A 23,672-nucleotide genomic window follows, 5' to 3' on the forward strand; every position below is an offset into this window, starting at 1 on the left:
TACCAGCCGTCCTGAAATAAAAGTTGGAGTTGAGAGATAGTCTTCTAGGTCAAGATTGCAAAAGTAGTCCTCCAGTGGCGGACTTAAAACGCTAAAATCGAGGTTTCAATACCCGTGGTAGGCAGAGCACAAATAACCCATTCTATAATTTTGTGCTTAATTACAAACAAACTCCAAAATGAGCTATTTGTGCTCTGCCGACCACGGGTATTGAAACCCCGATTTTAGCTATCTAAGTCCGTCATTGGAGGGCTACTTTTGCAATCTTCACCAAGAAGGCTATCTCCCAATTCCAACTTTTATACTAATTTTTACAAACGAATTGTTGGTTTAACCTTCACATGATAACCTCTCCGCAACTGAAAGGGTAAGCACCTCCTGTAACGGGATTCGAACTAGCGTATTCTTAGAAAGTGTATGTGGGTGAATTGTTTGCGGTTTTATAATTCTAGAAATCGGATTTCGATACCCATGAATGAACACTGCGAAGATAGCCCATTGGGTGAATTTGGGCTTGACTATAATCAAAAATAATTTTAGTCTTTCTGAAAATACATTCATTAAAAGGATTGCTGGCAAACATTTTTTTTAATAGATAGAGGTAATGGGACAGGAGTGACCGCAGTTAAGGTTTGTTTGCTCTTGAATTTCGCGCAAAACTACACGAGGGTATAGTTTATAAATTATAAAGAAATTGATTGTTTAACGACATAGAATAACTTGGCATTTTCTGATTATTTGTTTTTCGTATTACAGCATTGAACTTTTTACTAGAAAATTAGAAAATGTTTCATCGATTTCTTTGTACACTTAACATTAATCGATGTTTCTTAACAAAATCGTTATTTTAATGTTTTGTAATATTCGTATGACACTACACGAGATACCAAAACAACGTGTTATTTAGATTGCCACCTAGTGATCAAAAATGAAATGTCCACATGTTCTTGACGTGTCTATTACGAGTGTGTCGTTCCATTTAGTTCCTCGAGGATCGCATCGAACGCTAAGACGCGTTCATACTCGTGTCAGTAGACTAACCTATCGCGTCTAATGCGCTACTCAGGAACTGAGGCAATGATCAGTTAGCGATTAATTTCATTCCTTTTGTTAGCGTAAAAGAAAAAAGAGCTAATTGGTCTGCAGGTTAACACATAAGTATGAATGTTTGTTTCTCTGTGTCAAGACAAATGATAAATCAATTTTAAAAATAACTTATTTTAAAGCTAAAATATCTAATACAACCTCACCTCTCTTTAATAACAGCACTATATCGTTAATTTGAATTATTCGAGAGACGAGTAGAGGTTCATTTTGAATATTTGTCCTCTGAGTTGTTGATAAGATGAATGAAACAACGGGGTTTTTGGAATCAAGCAGCGAAGAACACTATAATTATTCTGTTCCGCTGCTGAAAATAAACATAACATGGTGTGTGTCGTTTCTTCGGTATATCTTTGATAACAAAAACTGGACCAAATACCAAGGGCTACACAACACTTTAGACCAGGACGTCTTCCAGAACCAGTGCACGGCGATTCTCCTGAGATATAACCTATACAGGCGCCCCTATGTCCTTCTGTGGTGGCAACAGCTTCTATGGGCTGCTGCATTTGGGATAATGATAACAATGGCAACAGGTGGAAACATCGTTGTGGTGTGGATAGTTGTTGCACATCGCCAAATGAGAACGGTTACGAACTATTTCTTACTAAATCTGGCGGTGGCTGACCTTTTACTGGCGGATTTCAATGCTATTTTTAATTTCATCTACTTACTTGGTAGCCATTGGCCATTTGCGCCTGTTTATTGTACCATTAGCAATTTCATTGCTTACATAACTGTCTCAACATCAGTATTCAGTATAGCAGCTATGAGCATAGATCGGTAAGTTTTATCGTTTTATTTCAAAGTTTCCCTTCTGACAATTTTTGATTAAAATGGCACTCTCTAGTGGATCATCGGTAAGTTTGTAGGCTTATAAAACCACAATTTAGATTACTATACGCCAGTGGTTCCCATTCCTTTTTATGCCCCGCACTCCTAAAAAATTTAATATGTTCTCGCACCCCTCACAGTAATTATTTAAGAATAAAGGTGAAAGTCGCCAAAACAAATTTTTATAATTAGTTTTTAATGAAATAAAATCGAACATAATATTTGAATATATAGGACAGTACCCTTAATATAAACAAGAAAACTGAAATGTTATCTTGCACCCCCCCAAGGGGTGCTAGCACCCTTGGTTGGGAACCACTGCTATACGCAATGTGTAGCTTTGTTTAACAACAATCAAAACAAATTAGCTTTACCTAAAATTTCATTTTCTTAGGGAAGAGAAATCTAAGAACTCTTGGTGTATTCAAAGGAAAGAATTGTGTCTCTGTTTGCAATAATTTGTGATTGTCCTAAGACAGTCTTAGTTATACATGTTCACAGCCAAGTATATCTTATTCGCTTCTAAGTGTGTACATGTATCTTGCTTTATACGTTATGCATCTCTTTATCATTGACAATGGCATCTTGCTCGATACATCGACGTTAAAGTAAAGACCATATAAATGTTTATCCCTGGAAAGTATAATATTTGTTTGGTTTGTATAATATAATAACTGATACTTTCACTAACTGTAGATCCGCCATGGCCAGGTGGTTAAGACAGTCGACTCGTAATCCGAGGGTCGTGGGTTCAAATTCCCGTCACACCAAACATGCTCGCCCTTTCAGTCGTGTGGGGCGTTATAAAGTTACGGTCAATCCTACTATTCGTAGGTAAAAGAGTAGTCCAAGAGTCGGCGGTGGGTGGCGATGACTAGCTGCCTTCTCTCTAGTCTTACACTGCTAAATTAGGGACGGCTAGTGCAGATAGCCCTCGAGAAGCTTTGCGTGAAATTTAACAAACAAATAACACTAACTGTAGCTTGCTTCAGGCACACCGCATAACAATGCAAAAAGAACGTAGGCGTACAGACAGGAGATGAATAATAAAAGGTGTCCCTCTTGAAAATGTTGTTAATTTGTTACATCTTTTATTAGATAACGGAAAATATATGTAAAAAGTATATGTTTTTAAAATGTACTCTACGAGATCTGTTTAAATATGATATCAAATCCTGGATTTCCTAACTACCTGAACTTTCCATAATTTTAGTCGCATTTTCTCAAACAAACTCTTGTACACATGCTGTAGTTTCTTAGACCTTCTTATTACAATTAGCCAACAAAATGATCAAACAAGTTTGTCTGCAATAATCGAACGAAAAAAATTAAATTCAAAATAACACAAATCGATTTCACAAGTTAATATTTAGTCGGTATTCCTTTGGATTTCAGTATTGCTTCACATCAACGTGGAATGTTTTCAGTTAGTTTGTACAGATATTCCTGAGTAATTGGCTGTCATCCTTAGCTTTGAGTACTTCAAATAGTTCATCTTCCGTGTTTGGCTTGCGATCTTTCGTTAAACGATTTAACTCAGCCAATATAATTTCAATCTGATTGATATGAGGTGAATGGCTTGGCCGTTCAATAACATCAGTTCTCTTATTTCTAAGACATTTTGAACAACTCCTTAACTGTGGAGAAACTTCTTTGATTATTCAAAATCGCTTTAAACCTTATGTTTTGTCTTTAGGCTAAGTTATATTACCGTTCTTATAGCTACAGCTACACTTAACTGTGGACTTAAAACGTTAGAAACCGGGTTTAGATACTCGTGGTGGACAGAGCACAGGTAGCCCATTGTGTAGTTTTGTGATTAAAAAAAACTTTAATGGAAATATTGAAATAAAAAAATGTATTTTATCAGTGAACTTGTTCTCAAGTAACTTAAACTCGGTTCACGCTTTATAAGTCAACTAAAAAGCGAACAAGTGCAGTCTTTTTGAGATTTTATCCTCGTAAGACGTAGCAATGTTTGTTTTAGAACTATGTTTGTATGTACTTGATAGAAAAAGAGTTTTAACATATACCACAAATATCTTATCATCCACTGTAAAGGGCCACACAAACATATATATATATATGTATTGTTGGTCAATTTCAATATCCGCTGTAATGCAGGCTTTTATCTTCATGTTTATTTTGAGGTATGGCTAAATTTGTTATATATTGGTTTGTAACTCTAACTCTGTCAAATCCATTTACTATTTCTTATTTTGTTAAGTGTATTATGTGGTAGCCCATATTCATTGCATTGCCTTATTGGGTCATAAGTTTCTCTTTAGTAAACACAGCTTTTATTTACAGAGGGAATATGCTCCCGAATTACTTGGGGTGAAGTTTGGATCCTGATGTTACTTTAAATGCTTTCTTGCTCTATGAATTCATCTCCTTCCACAGAGAGCGCTGATGGCTTCCTTCTTCGAAACGTGGTGTTATTTAGCTTTATACCATTGAAAAATCTCGATACACCAATATTCTTCTTCTAAAGGATTTTTGTCATCCAACCATGATGTATCAAGATATAACATGCAGCTGAATGGTCGGGAAACATATATTTAGAAGTTAAACACGTCCACCAGGGGCTACAGCTGGTATTTATAGCGACTCTCCAATGTAATAGCATATGCAATTCGTTTTTATAAAGCTCGATTAACTCTGTCTGAAAGCAGTGTGATCACAGCACCAAAGACACGTTGGAAATTACTGAGACCTTTAACAGGAACACATTTTTTTTACATCACACACAAAACAAATTCATTGATTGTTATGAAAATGTAATACTTATAATGTTTCTACAGTATTTGTCTAACTTTAATTACTTATATTTCATATTATGTATATTCCAATAGCGGCGTTGTGCATTACCCAAGACACTGAAATTGTGAAAAAAATGTTTTATGATCGAAGTTTATGAGTTATTCTATCAATGAAAATTTAACCGTAAGAAGCACACCAATAAAGTGTTTTCAAACTCCTGTAAGAACATTTGGGATCTAGCATGGCTTGGTGACTCGTGCATTCCACTCACAGTCCGCGATTCACGGGTTTGAATCCCACCACTAAACATCCTCATCCTTTTAGCCAGAGAAGCATAATAATGTGACAGTGAATTTCAGTTTTTGTTGGTAAAAGAATAGAACAAGATATGGCGGTTACTAGTGTTGATTAGGTACCTTCACTCTAGCCTCTCACTTCTAAATTAGGGACGGCTAGCACATATATATCGAGTGAGTTTTGAGTGACTTATTTATTAATAATTCATGACATGACAAGTAGCGTAAAGGGATATAAAACAATACGTTGCGTTAGAAGAAAAATAGCTGTATATGTCAGAACATCACAGCATAATATTTTCTACAATGTTAAAAGTCAGATCGACTGCCTGAGCCCTTCGACCTTCTGCACAGACTGTATTTGGACTGGATCACCGTGTTTGGATTGGAACCCTAAACTTGGACTACACCATGGAACTTGGATTGGAACCCTAAACTTGGACTACACCATGGAACTTGGATTGGAACCCTAAACCTGGACTATATCATCGAGCTTGAAATAGATTCCTAAACTTGGACTAGATCACCGATCTTGAATTGCATCCCTAAGTTATGGATTGAATCACCAAACTTGGAACAGATCCATGAACTTTGACTAGATCACCAAGCTTGGACTGGCTCATCAGCTTGTGATGTTGTTTTGATTCTGTTGAGCCAGGAGAAAGTGTATTTGTGGCATCGAGATCACTAAAAATATTATGCTTTGCCAGTTGGATACCTAGTAGGAGGATCACTAGGTAGGACCATTTTTGCTGAGCAACAATCTTGTACTTTTACCAATTAAACTTAATTCCTTGATGAACAATGAAAAATGAACAGAACGATCCCTAACCAACTTTGATACAGGAGCAACAACATTTGGATACACAATTTGAAGGGTACCTTCTACCAATGCTGTGTCAAACTTCAGAAGGTCCCTCTAACACTACAACATGCTGTACATTTCTAGGTGTTTAGATGTTACACGTATGCTCTGAATCACACAATAAACTACATCCTGTGTTATGTTAAGCTTTCTGCATCATTCCAGTGATTCTTACCTATGTATTGTTATCAGAAGAAAAGTTCTCGTAGTCTGCTGGTTCCAACAGATACAGACCACAAAGAAGATGTTGGAAACATATTCAGACTTTCTGGTACATGATGTATTGGATTCTCTTCACTTACTTCCATTCTTTTAAACACTGAATGGTCATTAATATCTCCTCAGGACTTCAATACCACATATGACACATATAGAAATTCTTCTTTCTTAGGCTTCAATGGTGGCATTACCACTATGTTATGTTTATCATCATTATATTCTGCTGTCATTGTAAAAGGGGGAGTACCTATATTTTAAAGTTACAAAAGCAGTTTGATTTTCTGTTGGATTGGATATGAGCTACAGTTTCCTCGAAGCTTCTGACCTGAATGGGCAGTTTTTATTCAAATGTTGAGAAGCGGATGGTAAACGATGATGAGACCTAAAGATTTGCTTTTACTTTCAGAGTTCGATACCTTTTCCATAGGCCCGGCATGATTAGGGCGTTTGACTCGTAATCTGTGGATCGCGGGTTCGAATCCCTATCACACCAAACATGCTCGTCCTTTCAGCTGCAGGGGCGTTATAATGTGACGTTCAATACTACTATTCGTTTGTAAAAGAGGAGCCCAAGAGTTGGTGGTAAGTGGTAATGACTAGTTACCTTCTTACTAGTCTTACACTGCTAAGTTAGGTACGACTACCACAGATAGCCCTCATGTAGCTTTGCACGAAATGCAAAAACAAAAAACCTTTTCCACATTCTCTTAATTCAAGAACGTCACAACTCTAGTTTGTTTGTTTTGTTGTATTTCGTGCAAGGCTGTTCAAGAGCTATCTACTCTAGCCGTCCCTAATTTAGCAGTGTAAGACTAGAGAGAAGGCAGCTAGTCTTCACAACCCAACGCCATCTCTTGCTCAACGAAATGTGGGATTGATTGTCACATTATAATTTCCTCATAGCTGAGAGAATGTTCGGTGACGATATTCGAACCAGAGAATCACAGATTTCCGTAACAGATCTTCTGTATCTCGTTATAAGGCAAATTGATACCAGCCTCGCTGTTTTCAGATTTGTAACGTGCTTTTCTCGTGGCTTCAGTTGCTATGAGACCACGTAAAGGTTCAACGTGAACTTTTAAGTTTGGGTTAAAAATGACCAGTTTCTAATGTCTTATTACTAGCAATTTAGAGTTGTAATCAATATAAGCTTTAATTTCACACTGTTTTCTTTTCGATTGCGTAACGGACAGAGCGACCAATTAACTAAACGAACTTGGCTTCTGCGTGTTGCAGATTTCTAAATAACATGAACATTTGGTCCCTCAAGTTTACGACGTAAATTTAATTAATATCCATAGTAACTGGAAAATATTTCATACCTTTTAATTAGAATATTGAATTAACACACAAATATCAAACAGTTTTAAGCTCCACTTCGAGAAATTTCTAGAAGATATTCAAAATCTGTTTTGTCTTACTGATTTGATACTTTTCAGTGCATGAGGGACGGCAAGTTCTCCATCATTCTCCAATCGATTCCAGTTCATATAAACAACAATGACTTTTACATCAAAGTCAGTACCCGACAGAATATGAGCAGCTTGACAGATATAGAAAGTTATGTGAAGAGTAAAAGCTTAACTATCGATTCAACGAGTGAAATGTATATAAAGATAATAAATGAGATTGAAACTTTAATAAACTACAATGCGAAACAAAGTAAATAAAAGTTTAAAGAGTTAGGTTATATATCGGTCTAAAAACTATTGTTGTAAAGTTTATTATGAGCTCAAACTTTTGCAGATATTTTGGTTCGTGGATAAAATACTAAGAAAATTAAGGGTTTAGATTTAATAACGCCCAAAAATTTTACACAAAAATGGAATAAAAAAAATTCGACATGTCGCCGGTCACTTGCGCGTTTCACGTATACCATGGAAGGTTGTTTTGGTGTGTATTTTACACCTCTTATTTAACTTGTAAAAATAATATTTCTATTTTTGTTTGCTTCTTTCAATCAGTTGCTATTCTGGTAAGCAAGATATCAGTTTTACTTCTTTCCTCCAAATAATTACGACACTAGTGGGAGTTTGTTTGTTTATTTGTTTGTTTTGAATTTCGCACAAAGCTACTCGAGGGCTATCTGTGCTAGCCGTCCCTAATTTAGCAGTGTAAGACTTGAGGGAAGGGAACTAGTCATCACCACCCACCGCCAACTCTTACCAACGAATAGAGGGATTGGCCGTAACATTATAACGCTCCCACGGCTGAAAGGACAAGCATGTTTGGCGCGACGGTGATGCGAACCCGCGACCCTCAGATTACGAGTCGCACGCCTTAACACGCTTGACCATGCCGGGCCTCGGAGAGCTAGATGGTCAAATGTTGGATGTTGAGTAACAACAGATACAAGTGACGACTCAGTCTCGTGCATCCAGATCACCAGTGAAAAGGTTATAGCCACTTTACGAAACACTAACTACGTGGTTATAGAAGGTCAAAAACGCCATGCGATGGTCGCCGTCAAGATAACACAGCTATTTGCAGTTGTTATAGTGCATACAATTCAGTAAGTGCCAGCAACCAAAGGATCAAGTCTGGATTTCAGAAGAACAAGTTTAGGTCATAAAACTTGGTTCAGGCCCACAATCGATTATACAGTTCGTTCGTATGAATTTTATTGATTTTATATGCTGCAGGCTATCTGTGCTGTGTCCACTATTGGTATCGAAACTCGGTTTTTAGGGTTATCAGCCTTCAGACTTACCGCTGAGCCATTGCCACTAGGTAGGGGTAGATTTATGGAGGCTATCAGAATTGGCAAAGACTCCACTAGTATTTATACAGGGTTAAGATAGGTTCGTGCCAGAAAAAAGTCGGAGAAGAATCGTCTGTTCAAGGCTACATTCCTAACCCTAATCATTCAGGTAAAGTTAATAAACTTTGATATAATATTATCCTTTCGAAGAGAGGATTTATTACTGAACAATTTATTAACGGGGCTTATAAGTGTATGATCTTTCGATATGGTAGATCACCCGAGGTAAAAGCAAAAATTGGATGAGTTTTAGACTTTTTAATAAGAAATACTGATACAAATCCAGTAGAAAGAAACAGGGTTCTCCATCTGTTATAGATCTTGTGATCAGAATCAACATCATAGAGTTTGGCTTTAACACGTAGGAACAGGAGCCTCATGTGTTATAGACCTTTTAATCAGACATCGACGCCACGAGTTTATCTGTAAAATGTAGAAACAGGGTCCTCTAATTGTTATAGACCTTTTGATCAGACACCAATGTCACGAGTTTGGCTTTAACACGTATAAGCAGGATCCTCATGTGTTATAGACCTTTTGATCAGACATCAATGTCACAAAGGTTAGCTTTGCACTAAATAACCAGAATTCTCCATGTGTTATACACCACCTAGTCAGTCATCTATAGTATAATTTTGCCTCCATTGGTTACTTGGATAAGTCTGAGAGTTATGACGTTAAAAATCGGGTTTTGACATTTGAAGCAGCCACAGCAAAGATAGATCATTTTCTAGCTTTGTATTTAACAATAGACAAAACAACAACAAAAGCTGTATACTGATATATGTTTCATGTTACGTTAATAACTGTATTTCCTAGTCATATATTGATCGCTTTGTCTTACACGTTATAAGCTTATATTTCTACAGAGCATGCGCTAATAGTCTTGGTTTTCACAACAAACACAGCAAGTATATTTTTTTGCAGAAGTAGAACAACGTTTACGAAATTATACCGCTTCCATTTCACATACTATTTAGGGTATACTGGGAACATATTACATTACACATACAGCGAGCTACATTAGTAGTAAAATCGAAACGGCTAAAATAAAACATGGCTAAAACACAAGCACTGAAGCAATAAAACAGTATTGCGCTGGACTTTTCAAACCTTGCTAAATGTTGTTTAAGAGAATAACGTACGATCTGGCATGGCTAGGTGGTTAAGGCATTCCACTCGTAATCTAAGGGTCGTGCGTTCGAATCCCCGTCACACCAAAGATACTCACCTTTTCAGCGAAATTCAAAACGAAACCAAACCAGAATAACGTTAAGACTTCACTGAACGCGCAAAATATAAATAGCTCTCTGTTATGGGCCCGGCATGGCCAGATAGGTTAAGGCGTTCGAGGTGTAACCTGAGGGTCGCGGGTTCAAATCCCTGTCGCACCAAACATGCTGATCCTTTCAGCCGTGGGGGCGTTATAAAGTTACGGTTAATCCCACTCTTCTTTTGGTAAAAAAGTAGCTCAGGAGTCGGCGGTAGGTGGTGATGACTAGCTGCCTACTCTCTAGTCTTACATTGCTAAATTAGGGACGGCTAGCGCAGATAGCCCTCGAGTAGCTTTGTGCGAAATTCAAAAACAAACAAACTCTGTTATGTTATTAGTTTACTATGGCGTTAGTGTTAGTGAGCGCTTAAAAGAACAACTTATTTTTATTCTGAGTCACGCTTGCTTTGTTACCTGTATATTTCACTAATTTGTTATACTTAAGGTTTCCGCTAAGTTTAACCATTAGTTATATCCAAAACAATAAATTAAGATGATGCAAAACTTTGAACTTTCGAAATATATTAAATATGAACATGAATTTTAAACTGAACGTCACCTTGCACTCACGCGAATCAATGAACCATTTCGTGTAACTCCAGAGGTCAAACAAACAGCTCTACTTAGAACTGCTGAAAAGGTAGAGGAAAACCAATTAGTAGCACCCGTCGTCATATGGAATTTGTTCGGATCTTTGAATCCGGTAATGGAATTTACTAATAATTTTACAAAGCGCCACAACTAAACGTTTAGATCATGTTCAGCGAAATTGCGTCTCTAACCTCGGACCCTCAATCCGCAGTCCAACACACTAAGAATTAAGTATCGTCTGGCCGTAAATTTAAAGACTGGCTGTAGTTTCGAGCTGTTTCATAAGTGAAAAATGAGGCCACGAGTTTATAGTGTAAAGAGAAAAGAAGTGATCGGCTTCATATAGCGTGTACAAATTAAAATAATATCATATACGAGTTAAATAAAAGATTAGCTGATGCCAAGAATATAAACATGAGACAATAATATTAAAACTGGGTTTGTTTCAAACGACTTAAGTTAAGTTCCTTTACTTTGACGAATGTGCTAGTTATTCATACTTGTTTTATGTACAAACATGGCAAGTTAGTTTGGAAATAAACCGGAGTTCTTGTTCATGGTTCACTTTAGTATTTCGTCAGATTTCAATCGAGATTTTCCAGTGTTCTCATTAAAGTTTTCCAAAAGTAATAAGCTCAGTTCTTTTACCAAAAAACCAAAGACATTTTCTTCTATTGAACTCACTTTGGTTCAGTTCGTTTGTCAATCGAACTTTGCTTCTCACACTATTCACTAAATGAACTGAACCGTAATGAGCAGGAAAAAAAAAACGCAGGATGAACAAGCTCTAAAACGTAGTTCTAATTATCTAAATCAGGTGTTTAAACAAAGATTAGAGTAAAAAAATCCGAATGGACTAAGTATATTCGTAGGCAAAATTTCATTAGCTCCCAGCTGCTACACTTTAATGTTATGGGATTGAATTATTTGATTTTAAGAAGGAAACTATAGTAAAATGGGTTTTATCATCACTCGTAGGTTGTCCACTATATCCACTTGTTAATGTATTGATTAGTCAATCTATACGCCACTTAGTATATTTTCGTTAGGAATACAACTGAGCGTTTTATATTACACTGTGTAACAAAATTTTTACTTTTTCTTGTTCCTGTACAGAAAGTGTTATTTCCCAATTGCTTATGCCTAAAGTAAATGGAAAATACCTATTTTACTCTTCAAACTTTGCTTTTGTGACCTGGGTAATGAAATTTTCAAATTTACCCATTTTTCAGAACAATCCAGGTGGATTCAGTGCTGAGTAGCTGATAGAGAATTTTCTTGAACTTTCTAGAATGTTGTAGAGCTTACAAGAATTTTCTAGAAGGTTGTGAAACTTACGAGAATTTTCAAGAACCTTTTAGAATTTTCTAGAACTTTCCATTAATACTCGTATTAATGTATATACAGGGGTTCACCCCTCACCACTTCAGTTTAGTTCTAGCTGCCTAAGTGAACACATCGACCTATCTGATTTTATCAGAGATGGCATCAAGAAGCTGTAAGCATTCTCCAGACGCATTCTGCCATGTATGTGGACAATTTATCAAGACAAGAGCGAAAAAGTACTCTGTGACAGCATGTATTAAAATGTGTGAAGCCTACAAGACATATTTCAGCATGCCTGTCGGGAATCAAGACAAACCCTGGGTACCTCATTTTACCTGCGAGCACTGCAAAAACTCTAGAAGGTAAGACGGAGAATTTTTGCTTGCTTGAATAGTAAGATTTTATATTGTACAAATTTTAGACCTTTTAGAATTAAAATATCTTTTAATTTATCTTTTTTAAGTTCCAATAGAATAAAAAATGTCACATATAAAATATTTTGCATGAACCTATTACACACTAGTTGTGGATGAAATAAATTTAATCTTCATAATAACAGTTTTATTTTGTTTTGTTTTTTGCAGGATGGTACAGAGAGGAAAAGAGAGCCATGAAGTTCACTATTCCAAGAATTTGACGTGAACCCACTGACCACTCAAGCAATTGCTACTTCTGTATGGTGGACCCTTCCAAACGTCGGGCAGGCAAGAACGCATCTGCTATCATGTATCCGGACTTTACATCATCCATCGCGTCAGTACCACACTGCCCTGAGCTCGCTGTACCCACTCTGCCAGAGAGAAATCAGCCATCTCGAAAAACTACTCACTCTAAACGTTTTTGTTCATTTTTGTATAACTTTATTATAAATACATGTATCTTGATTCATTTTTTATTTTATTCAGACCTTATGTACATGAAAATGTGCAAATTTGCCCGTTTTTACATAGAAAATAAGTTAATTTCTAAATTTAATTATCCGGGTCACAAAAGCAAAGTTTGAAGGGAATAATGGCCATTTTCTGTACTTTTACAACATAAGCAATTAAGAAATAACACATAGTTTCCAGGAACAAAATTTGTGTTACGTAGTGTTATTGTAAAAGAACCTACTAACGATAATTGGAATACTTTCTGATAAAGTAACTTCTATAAAACGTTTTTTTGTCATTTAGAGAAGGACCTAACATGCGTAAGTCTTAAAGCGAATACTTAGGACTTCTAACGCAACACAATCTTTGAAATCTTACGCACCGTTTCGTATACTTTCTTTTGCAGTATGGCTCAGTGAACTTTATCTTTCAGTTTGATCTAAAAGTCACAGAAACCTTTGTGTGTGACGTTAAATTATGAACTAAGATCAAGTCAGCCAGAAAGCCTGTTTCCTTTCATTTTTTTCGTTGTCATCTAATTAAAATACAGTCGTAAATCTTAAAGTATTACGAGAACTATGTTTAGTAAGTAACTAGAAATGTTTAGTCAAATTTTATTGAATATTGATAGTAGAATTTGCCCTTATCCTTTTAAAATATAAAGAAAACATTAACACGATCAGCTGTACACAGATTTAATAGTACTTGTGAAAACTACCTTCGTGCATATGCGAGCTGTTGTGTCACAAGAGACTTATCTAGTGTTTGTACTATATTTCCCAGCGATTTCTCTTCAACGTGATAAATAACAAAACATTGTCACGAAATAGTGTCTGAAAATGGATACTTCTGTAGCGAAAATTATGGAATGAAACTGAGCCAAAATATACAATTCAGAAAATAAAGTTTTAAAGACAAAGACATGTTCTCTTAGTGAATCACTTTGGTTCAGTTCGTTTGTCAATCAAACTTTGCTGCTCACACTGTTCTAAAAATGAACCAAACCGTAACTAGCACGAATAAACCACAGTTTAAATTGGCTCAAAAACGAAGCTTTAAACTTTTCTTAGTAGCAAAAAACATAAATGTACATCAAAACATTTGGAGTTCAAATCTTCTCCGAAAATATACCTCAAGCCAGTTAGGAACAATGCCTTTTCGGGAAAGTGAAGGAGTATTTTTCAGTTCAGATCTCAGAGAAAAAAAAATTACAACGAAACTGAGTATATGTCCTGTCTTTTGTTAACAAGGACTTGAAATTCGCAAAAATTCACAATTTTCCATCATCTCTTTGGAATCAAGTGCTATTTTCTAGAGAAAGATAACAAGAGAAACAACAGCAAATCCATCTCACCCTCTACTTGTCAAGTTCCCTATAAAGAGTTTCAGTGTCATTACTTTGTCAACATGACAACCTAGACACATGGATTAGAAAGACTGTGTCAACTTCCACACGTCATGAGGTCTAACACTTACCTCGATGTCCTTCCAAACAGTTTGTTACGATGTAAATTTTATATTTCAAGAAATGTGAGTAATAAAACATTGCCACGAAATAATGTCTGGGAATGGATACCTCTGTAGCGAAATGTGAGTAACATAGTCATCTGGCTGAGCATAGATACTCAAGAAGGAAGTATCTCGAAGGGAACCACGGTTTCCTTAAACACTATTCTCATGAAGAGTAATTAATTATGTGCAATGATAAGATGTACTTTCAGTATTTTGCAAGAAAATTAAATCATATATACACACACACTTTTCGACATTTTCAATGTACGATTCGTCCAGAAAATCGTCGATTTGACTTCACTATAACTGCATTTGTTCCTTTGTTATTCTTTAGGGTAATGACTACTTTGCCCTCTGACCCTATTGCTGCAATGCTGTACGTTGTTGAAAGTCGTTAATAGCAGCGGCATCTTTGGCTATTAGTGCAAATATTATTAAATGAAAATGATCAGTCACGTGATTTTTGCAAGTTCCTGCCAGTGAATCTGACGTTTCCCAATAAGTTAAAAACGTTATATTTAAACGGTCCATATAACAGGATCTGTTTCCCGGAGAGATGTCACGAGACAAAAAAAACATAGAGAAGAAATCGCAACTCCAATAGAATGTCATCGGCCAGTGTTCCACCCCTAGTACGTCCACTGTGTTTCTGTCTATTAAATAACTAAAGACTGCGTCACATGTCGTATCCATTCTGCTTATTTCTAAGCCTGAATTCACTTAATAGTTAACTTTGCATATGCTCTGTAAATTATCCTGTCGATTCTCCTGTTATGCAGCGGGCCTATTTTACGCTATCTACGAAAATCGTTTAACCTGAAAATGTCACAGAAGTATCTTTAATGTAGGAATAGAAATGTTTCAGGAATTATAACTAGCAATTTATTAGCTCTATTATCCATTACTCGAAACGTTTGGTTAAATTTAAATATACTTTGACTATAGTTGTATTTAACTTATTCAATGGTCTTGTACAACCTAGTGGTATATTGAAAGTACCTCGTACTACGGTCTTTAGCTCTTCAACTTTAAATGACATAATTAAATAACTTACCTGAATAGTAATTATTGATCAAATTTATTTTGTACCACGGACTCTTATCAGAAATTATAAACATAGAGCAAATAGACAAACAATGTTGTTTTATTTACCCTAAACAAATTTCTTTCACCAAGCTTATCGTCATATTTAATTCTACATTACGGGAGATTCAAATCGAGAAGAGATGAAATCTGTTATTTTTTGGACACCTCTACTCTTCATCTTGGTTTGGTTTGGTTTGTTTCGAATATCGCGCAAAGCTACACAAGGGTTATCTACGCTAGCCGTCCCTAATTTAGCAGTGTAAAACTAGAGGAAAGGCAGCTAGACATCACCACCCACCGCCAACTCGTGGACTACTCTTTTACCAACGAATAGTTGTATTGAACGTTACATTATAACGCCCCCACGGCTGAAAGGGTGAGCATGTTTGGTGTGACGGGAATTCGAACACGCTACATTCGTATTACGAGTCGAGTTCCTTAACCACCTGCCATGCCGGCCCACCCTTTCATCTTGAATCAACTTACATTACGGTAGGTGTAAATCTAAAAGAGGGATCTGCTTTCTTCTGGGCACCTGCTGCCTTTCATTTGTTTACTTTTTATATATTGTAAAAGGAATTATAATTGATATTGTCCATTAGTGGAAAGTTCAATTAGGGACTTAATTTTTGTTTTACTGTAGAAAGCGTAGTTATGTAATTTTATTTCGGATAATCCAGCAAAGTTACGGAAGGACTATCTACATTGAATCACTTTTAATAGGTTTGTGTTTTAACTTGTTTATACGCCTTGTTAAGAAAAGTAGATTTACACTTTGAAGCTATAATTCGAAGAGCACTAGCATGTTATTAAATTAATTACGCTTGTTATATCGCTGGGGTTATAAATGCTTTTCTATGAGAATATAAACATAACTTATTGTTATTTACATTTTGAAAAGGCTTAAGTGTGTGATCGAGTTAAACCTACCGAATAACTGACACGAGCTGCTTGCTTGGCTGATTTGAATAATATTTGGTAAGTTGATTGTTTAGCCTGAGTAACTCAGCACTCTTCAGTAAATGGACTTAGTACCTAATCTAGTCAAATGCGTCGGAACAGAAGGCTGATGCAGACGATATTTTTGTTTATCAATAATATAAAAAAACCTGAGACCAAATAAACACAAACCTAGCATCAACAACAAATAGATACATCTACGTACCAGTGTAAGTATAAATGTTTGCATGAGTCAACACTTTAGTTTCCTAGAGATGCACTTGACCGAACAAAAACAAGGGAATGTCACCCATTACGACCAAGATCCAGGACCCTGAGGGCTCTTGGAATTTCGATTAAATTACAGGCGTTATCCTGCTCATGATAAAAGTGCTTTTTCTAATTTTAATTTTTTTTTCTGCAGAAACAAACTGAAAGGTAATAGGCCCTTCACTCTGGAATCCGCCCTCACTACCTACGTCACAGTTATTTAAGCCTTTTAATCAAACACTGTGGGAATCTATTAGGGCGCTTCTCTTTTATGCGTATTTCTTTCTATCAAATTTGGTTTTACAAATTTGTCTTTTTTATAGCTTATATTATACTTGATTCCACTAAAAGATATGTAAAGGTATGCGAAAGATATGTAAAAGATATGTCAAAGCCAAAAAAACAATCGATTTCACTTGCTCTTATTTTGGACTTGGTTACGTTTCATTTCATCTGATTAGAATTAATAGATGTTTATTGAAAATATGAAGACAACGCGTTAAAATAGTTGTTAGATTTCTCCTCCTAGTTCTAATTCTAACGTGTCTAGCATGGCCCTTTGATTAGAGTACTAGAGTGTGAAGTCGATGTTATGTTGTTCGCATCCTCTCACTCCATACACATAAAAAATCTTGCCCAGGACTTTAGAGCCGTAGGTGTATTATAAGAATGACTGTCCGCGGTCCTTAATCGGTATTCTGTGGAGGTGGTTCGATGACAGTTTCATCAACTTGGTCTTCCATTGTCAGGTGGTTAGGGCACTAGACCCACAGTATGAAAATAGCGGGTTTGAATCCCCGTCACATTTTTGCTCTTTCAGCTGTGGGAGCATTATAATGTGATGATCAATACCACTATTCGTTAGTAAAAGAGTAGCCCAAGAGTTGGCGGTAGGAGGTGATGACCAGTTGCCTTCCTTCTAGTGTTACATTGCTGAATTAGGGACGACTAGCGCATATAGCCTTCGAGTAACTTTGCGCGAAATTCCAAAAAGACCAACAAATTCACGAACTTTAAAAATTTTGATTTTTTGAGTACTTGAAGAATGAACATAACAGTAGAAAATTCACAAGTGAACATGAAATTCGTTCTTAAACATATTGATTCATAAACAGTGTCTGTAACATCGAAACACTTCGCGTGCTTGATATCAGCTGTGTTCATAGAAAATGTTATTAAAACCCTAATTGAAGGCTCGACATGGCCAGGTGGTTAAGGCACTCGACTCGTGATCCGAGGGTCGAGGGTTCGGATCAAACCAAACATGCTCGCTCTTTTAGCTGTGGTCAATCCCACTATTCGTTGGTAAAAAAGTAGCCTAAGAGTTGACGGTGGGTGGTGATGACTAGCTGCCTTCCTTCTAGTCTTATACTGCTAAAATAGGGATAGCTAACGCAGATAGCCCTCGTGTAGGTTTGCGCGAAATTCAAAAACAAAAAAAACTTATTTCATCGTAGTTACTAAATTTCTATAAGTTATTAAATTTTCGTAAAGAAATTCATAATATTAAATAATTATTATGCAGAAAACAGTTTTCCCATGCACGCTATTGATCGAATAATTCGAAACTATTTGAATAAACAAAGTTTTATCATACTATCTACGAATGAAGCTCTATAATATATTTCAGTTATATTTTTGCCAAAAGTTGGTAAATATCCTTTGGATATAAATAAACAAATCGGTTACGAAATATACTGACTATGGTATCCGTTTTGTTGAAAGCAAAGCCACAATGGAGTATTTTCTGTTTTCATCTCAGGAAATCGAACTCAGGATTTTACCATTGGAAGTTCTTAAGCCTACCGCTGTTCAACAGGGGAACCGTAAGGGTACACTTTCAAATACACTTCAAAAGTGTATTTAAACCTAATTGTCTCTACGAAACGTTTTTATATTTTAGGATCATATTCCTTCAGTAAAATCGTTAAACGTTGTTTATACATCTATTTTCCTTTGCTGTAAACATGATTATATTGGGTCTACTAAACAAAAGTCATTATTTTGCATGAAAGAACATGCAAGTTTTTGATTTTTGAATAAAAACTGTACTGAAATACTTTCTACATAAATGTAACGTAGTTGTCCAACCAAATTGTTTTAGAATCTTAAAATGATGGCTAAGACCTCTGTATAAAAATATTGTTTTTCATGTATAAACTAAGGCTACAGAATTTTGCTTTTCAAGTACTATTGGTTATATTACTAATATAACCACATTGCTATGTTGTAACAACTTACTAATTGTATTGCGTACAACGCTAGCTCGGGATTCGTGGACCGTATGTGTCACTGACCTTTATACTCGTGAATTCTAATTTGTAACAAAACGTCGCACTTTGCTCTACCATGGCTAAGTACGACTTGTTGCAGGATTTTTTCTGGATAGTCCTAATTCCCCAAGATGTTCCAACGTAATTAATTGTATAATAATATCCAAGTCTTAGGAATTCCAAATCTCCGATTTGAACTTGTCTTTCTGATGTGAATGTATGATTATTTCGCGTTAGAAAGGGTTGTTATATACCCTTTCCGAAACCATTCAGTATTAGTCAACACTAACTGAAAAAATGTTAAGCAGCGTAGTTCTGATACAAGCAGTTTCACTGCTGCTTTTTTTCAGCTGTGGTTGTCACGAGAGCTACGTATTGATTTGCATATCTAAAATGTAAGAAATTGTTTATTTTTGAATTTCGCGCAAAGCTATACAAGGGCTATCTGCTCTAGCTGTCTCTAACTTAGCAGTGTAAAACTAGAGGGAAGGCAACTAGTCATCACCATCTACCCCCGACTTTTGGGCTATTCTATTGCCAACGAATGGTGGGAATGACCGTCACATTATAACGCCCCCATGGCTGAAAGGGCGAGCACGTTTGATGTGACGGGGATTCGAACCCACGACCCTCGGATTACGAGTCGAACGCCTTAACCCACCTGGCCATATCGGGCCGTGTAAGAGATTAACTTATAAAAAGAAAACTTGTATTATTCTGATTTAGGGGTCTTTTTTTAAGTTGTTCTGTTAAATAATGGGCCACATAGCTATAATAAATAGGCAGATTAAGAAAAAAAGGCTTCTTATATTTCCTATTAAATGCACGTTTTTATAACAAGAAATCTATTAGAAGCTAAACATTTATGACTTAATCCCAAACTGTGTAAAATCAGTACAAGGTTAGGTTTCTTCAAATTGCATAGACAAAAAAAAAAAGTTAAATTGTAAAGTATGTTACTTTGAGAAACAGTTTCCTTTGGTTTATTCAATCTTACAGTACAAAAAGTGTGGCCAATCAGTGTCCTGTATATACTGAAGCTATGTATTTAAAAACATAGAAGTATAAATTGAAAAACAACAAGTATTATCAATATAGGATTCAATAAAAATATTTGAGGAATAGTGTGTTTTTTTTTGTTTCTGAATTTTGCGCAAAGTTACTCGAGGGCAACCTGCGCTAGCCATCTCTACTTTAGCAGTGTGAAACTAGAGGTACGACACCTAGTCATCACCACCCACCGCCAACTCTTGGTCTACTCTTTTATCAACGAATAATGGGATTGACCGAAACATTATAACACCCTCACGACTGAAAGAACGAGTATGTTTGGTAGGACGGGAATTCGATCTCCGTGATCCCCGGATTACGAGTTGAGCGCCTTCACCACCCGGTCATGAGGAAGAGATATATAAGTGAACGGCAATCCTCTGTGTTTCCTTTGCCCGAGATTCATTAACGTCAGCCTACTTTACTGTTATATGCTCAACTTGTGATTTTAAGACTAAATTCTTTTTTCAGCTTATTGGTGAAATGTTCTCTACTTAAGTCTGAGAAAAGTTCCAAATCATTGCAAACCATGTTAAGAATTAATAGTAAAAGGTCATAGCTAAAACTAATTTAGGTTGACATCCTGGCTTCAAATGCGTTATTGTAAATGCATGAAGACAGTTTTCTATCGTCTTATTTTACACAATAAGAATAAATTAACTAAATATAAATGTTTCATTTGCGTGTTTTATGCTAATGAATTTCAAACTTAAAGGGAAAAAATAGGGTTTGCTACAACATTTGTAAAGTTAATTGAAGCCCCCCTGGTACAGTGGTAAGTTAACGGATTTACAATGCTAAAATCAGCGGTTCGATTCCCCTAGTGGACTCAGCAGATAGCTCGAAGTGACTTTGATATAAGAAAAGACGCACATAGAGAATTAATCGAGCGTCCGTGTATAAATTATTAACTTTCGTTTCCAAGTCTTTAAAATCTATGTGAGTAAGAAATATAGAAGAGGACTGAAAATTATGCAGAAAAATTTTTAATTTGTATTATTTCTGATGTGTTGACACACAATGCATTGAATTTTGATGCAAAATGAAAAATTAAATATTTAAATTTGTCGATCCTTACCCTTACCCTTACCCGACCCTTTAAGGGGAAAATGATGTATGCCTCTTAGTACTTATGACAAGTACCTTTTCTCTCATTTCTTTCCTCTTTCCAAGGCTCTAATTTACCTGTCTCAAATGCAGGGTACAACAAACACAGGGTGATCCAACGAAGGGTACCCCACTGAGTTCATCACTAAAATAGAACATGTAGAAACCAAGTAGCAAATTCAGACTGAGTTCTTGTATTTAATCCCTTTATAGCTGTTAACAATAAGTATTTCAAAGTTGTAAAGACAAAGTCATAGTTTTTATTTTATCAGGCAAAATACTGTAAAAACTAGATGGAAAGACAGTCTAAGCTGACAATCATGAAACATATTTCTGTTTAACACAAACAGAAATATGGGAGTGTTTCGTGACGATTTCCTGAAACATTATATATGGGTGATTTGGGAAACATTTCGATTCGACTTTAAGCGGAAAAGTTGCTTTCTTAAAACAAAAAGGAGCACCTTTACAGACAAGTGAAAACAGTGAATGTTTGTGATTTTGTTCCTGACACAACTCGTTTTTTTCAACTACACTGGAGAAAAACAGTCTACGAAAAAATCACAAAGGGCATTTTGTTGATACAACTAATATTACGATCCTAGAAATATCAGTTTTATGAAAGCTAAAGACGTTTGTTTTGTCAGGTACAGAAAATGAAATTACAATTGATGTCGTCAAACCTCCCGTTTCTTATTTTTCAAACTTTTACCTAACTTTAGTTGTTGTTTGGAATACAACCGCTTATATGTTTACTTTATCATCATAACTTATTATTCACAATTTAATCATGTATTATATAATTTTGTTAACAATAGGTATCTATTGTAAATAAGATTATTTTATGACTACTTATGTGCTTGAACAGTTTGATACAAGTTTTCCTCCGTCCAATAATATCTAGAAAGTCCTTCTACAAAAACTGAATTTAAAACATCTCTCACACTCGCTCCAGATACATACTTTCACCCTCTGACAGGTTCGAATCCCTGTCACACCAAACATGCTCGCCCTTTCAGCCGTGGATGCATTATAAAGTGACGGTCAATCCCACTATTTTCTGGTAAAAGAGTAGCCCAAGAGTTGGCGGTGGCTGGTGATGACTAGCTGCCTTCTCCCTAGTCTTACGCTGCAAAATTAGGGACAGCTATCGCAGATAGTCTTCGTGTGGCTTTGCATGAAATTCAAAACAAACCAAACCATACTTCCACCATCTTACTTCTACTATTGTAACTACTATTTTACTTTTTATTTGTTTCTTTAGTCTAAATGCTATTTGATAGACGAAATCATTATGAAATCTTAGCAGGTTATCAGTTGATTGTTCTACATTCTCATTGAACTATATACTACTGTAGTCTGGAATATAGGTTGTTAACAGAAGAGTCTTCAAGTCTCTCTAAGGTCTTTGCCCATTCTTTGGACAAAACCTTCTCTAGTCTTGAGATGAGGATTAGGAAGTATCTTGTGAGTATAATCCTAGTCAGGAAAACAAGTTTATTCTTGAATGTTTCATTTTTATTTTTAATCATGTAAATTATCTATCTTTGACCATTGACCTTTCATACACTAGATGTTCATCTCTCCACACAAATTATATCCATACCGTCATGCCTTTCCTGACAGAGTCATGCATTGCTATATAGTTCTCTACTCAGATATGCACTGCATGATTCCAGCTGTTTTGCCCAGTCATGGCTATTTGTTACACATTCTGCTGCCAATCTTCGTTGCATTTAACTTAATCCCATTGGTATAGACCTAATTAATGCTTTTGACATGTTCCAGTGTATCTATTTCCTCTACATTTTCCTTGGCTTCTCTTGACGAATTTCAGTTTCTGAGTTACTACTTCACCCACCCTCTCTCTCTCTTAATTATTAATAAAAAGAATGAGATAAGGGTGTGATTGCCGTGAGTCTTTTAGTAATTCTACTCAGAGCAATTCAAAAGCAGTGGATCGACTACGCTATTCTCGTGGTTGCATTCTGCCCCTTTATAACTTGGTCGTTGTTGACTTCTCTGCTGATGCACATAAGTGAATTGTATGCTCCATCCGGTCATGAAGGTTGCCTTCAAGCTTATTATATGCTTTTTTGCACATTCTAGACTGCAGCTTACTTAAAAAGGGTAAAAAAACTACTTAACGATTTCTCTCTCAAATGACCAACATGTACAGACAATAACATTCTGTGGCTCGTCACAACATTCAGAAAAGTAGTAAATTTCTTTGGTGGAACTCTTCGGACTACATATGTCAATGAAAAGAAAGAGGTGTCTGTGTGAGATCTGGTAGAAGTAATTCTATTATAAAGCGATGGCTCATTTCACGAGTTTAAGATTTTCATTAGCTAACTTTCAACTGACAGCACCTGATGTTCAGCATGGTCAGTTTCCGTTCTTTCACTTTTTAGCCAAAATTCCAATATCCACTGGATTGTATGTATCCTCAAGGTTAAATAGTCCAAACGTTCAGTGCTGCACTGACTACATACACTCTTGCTTGTTATGTGATCTCTCCGACATTTGAG

At 36.0% G+C, this 23,672-nt stretch overlaps 1 protein-coding gene across 1 annotated transcript in view; it reads left to right on the forward strand.

Moving 5' to 3' along the window:
• Positions 1 to 1,353: 1,353 nt before the first annotated feature.
• The window catches only part of LOC143235507 (tachykinin-like peptides receptor 86C), a 65,971-nt gene continuing 43,652 nt past the window's right edge, over positions 1,354 to 23,672 (forward strand). The window contains exon 1 of the mRNA XM_076473712.1: positions 1,354 to 1,887. Within this exon, the coding sequence (XP_076329827.1) occupies positions 1,622 to 1,887 (266 nt within the window). The 5' untranslated portion in view covers positions 1,354 to 1,621. The remainder of the gene's footprint in view (positions 1,888 to 23,672) is intronic.

This window comes from Tachypleus tridentatus, chromosome 12, assembly GCF_004210375.1.
Source record: "Tachypleus tridentatus isolate NWPU-2018 chromosome 12, ASM421037v1, whole genome shotgun sequence".
Taxonomy (NCBI): Eukaryota; Metazoa; Arthropoda; class Merostomata; order Xiphosura; family Limulidae; genus Tachypleus; species Tachypleus tridentatus.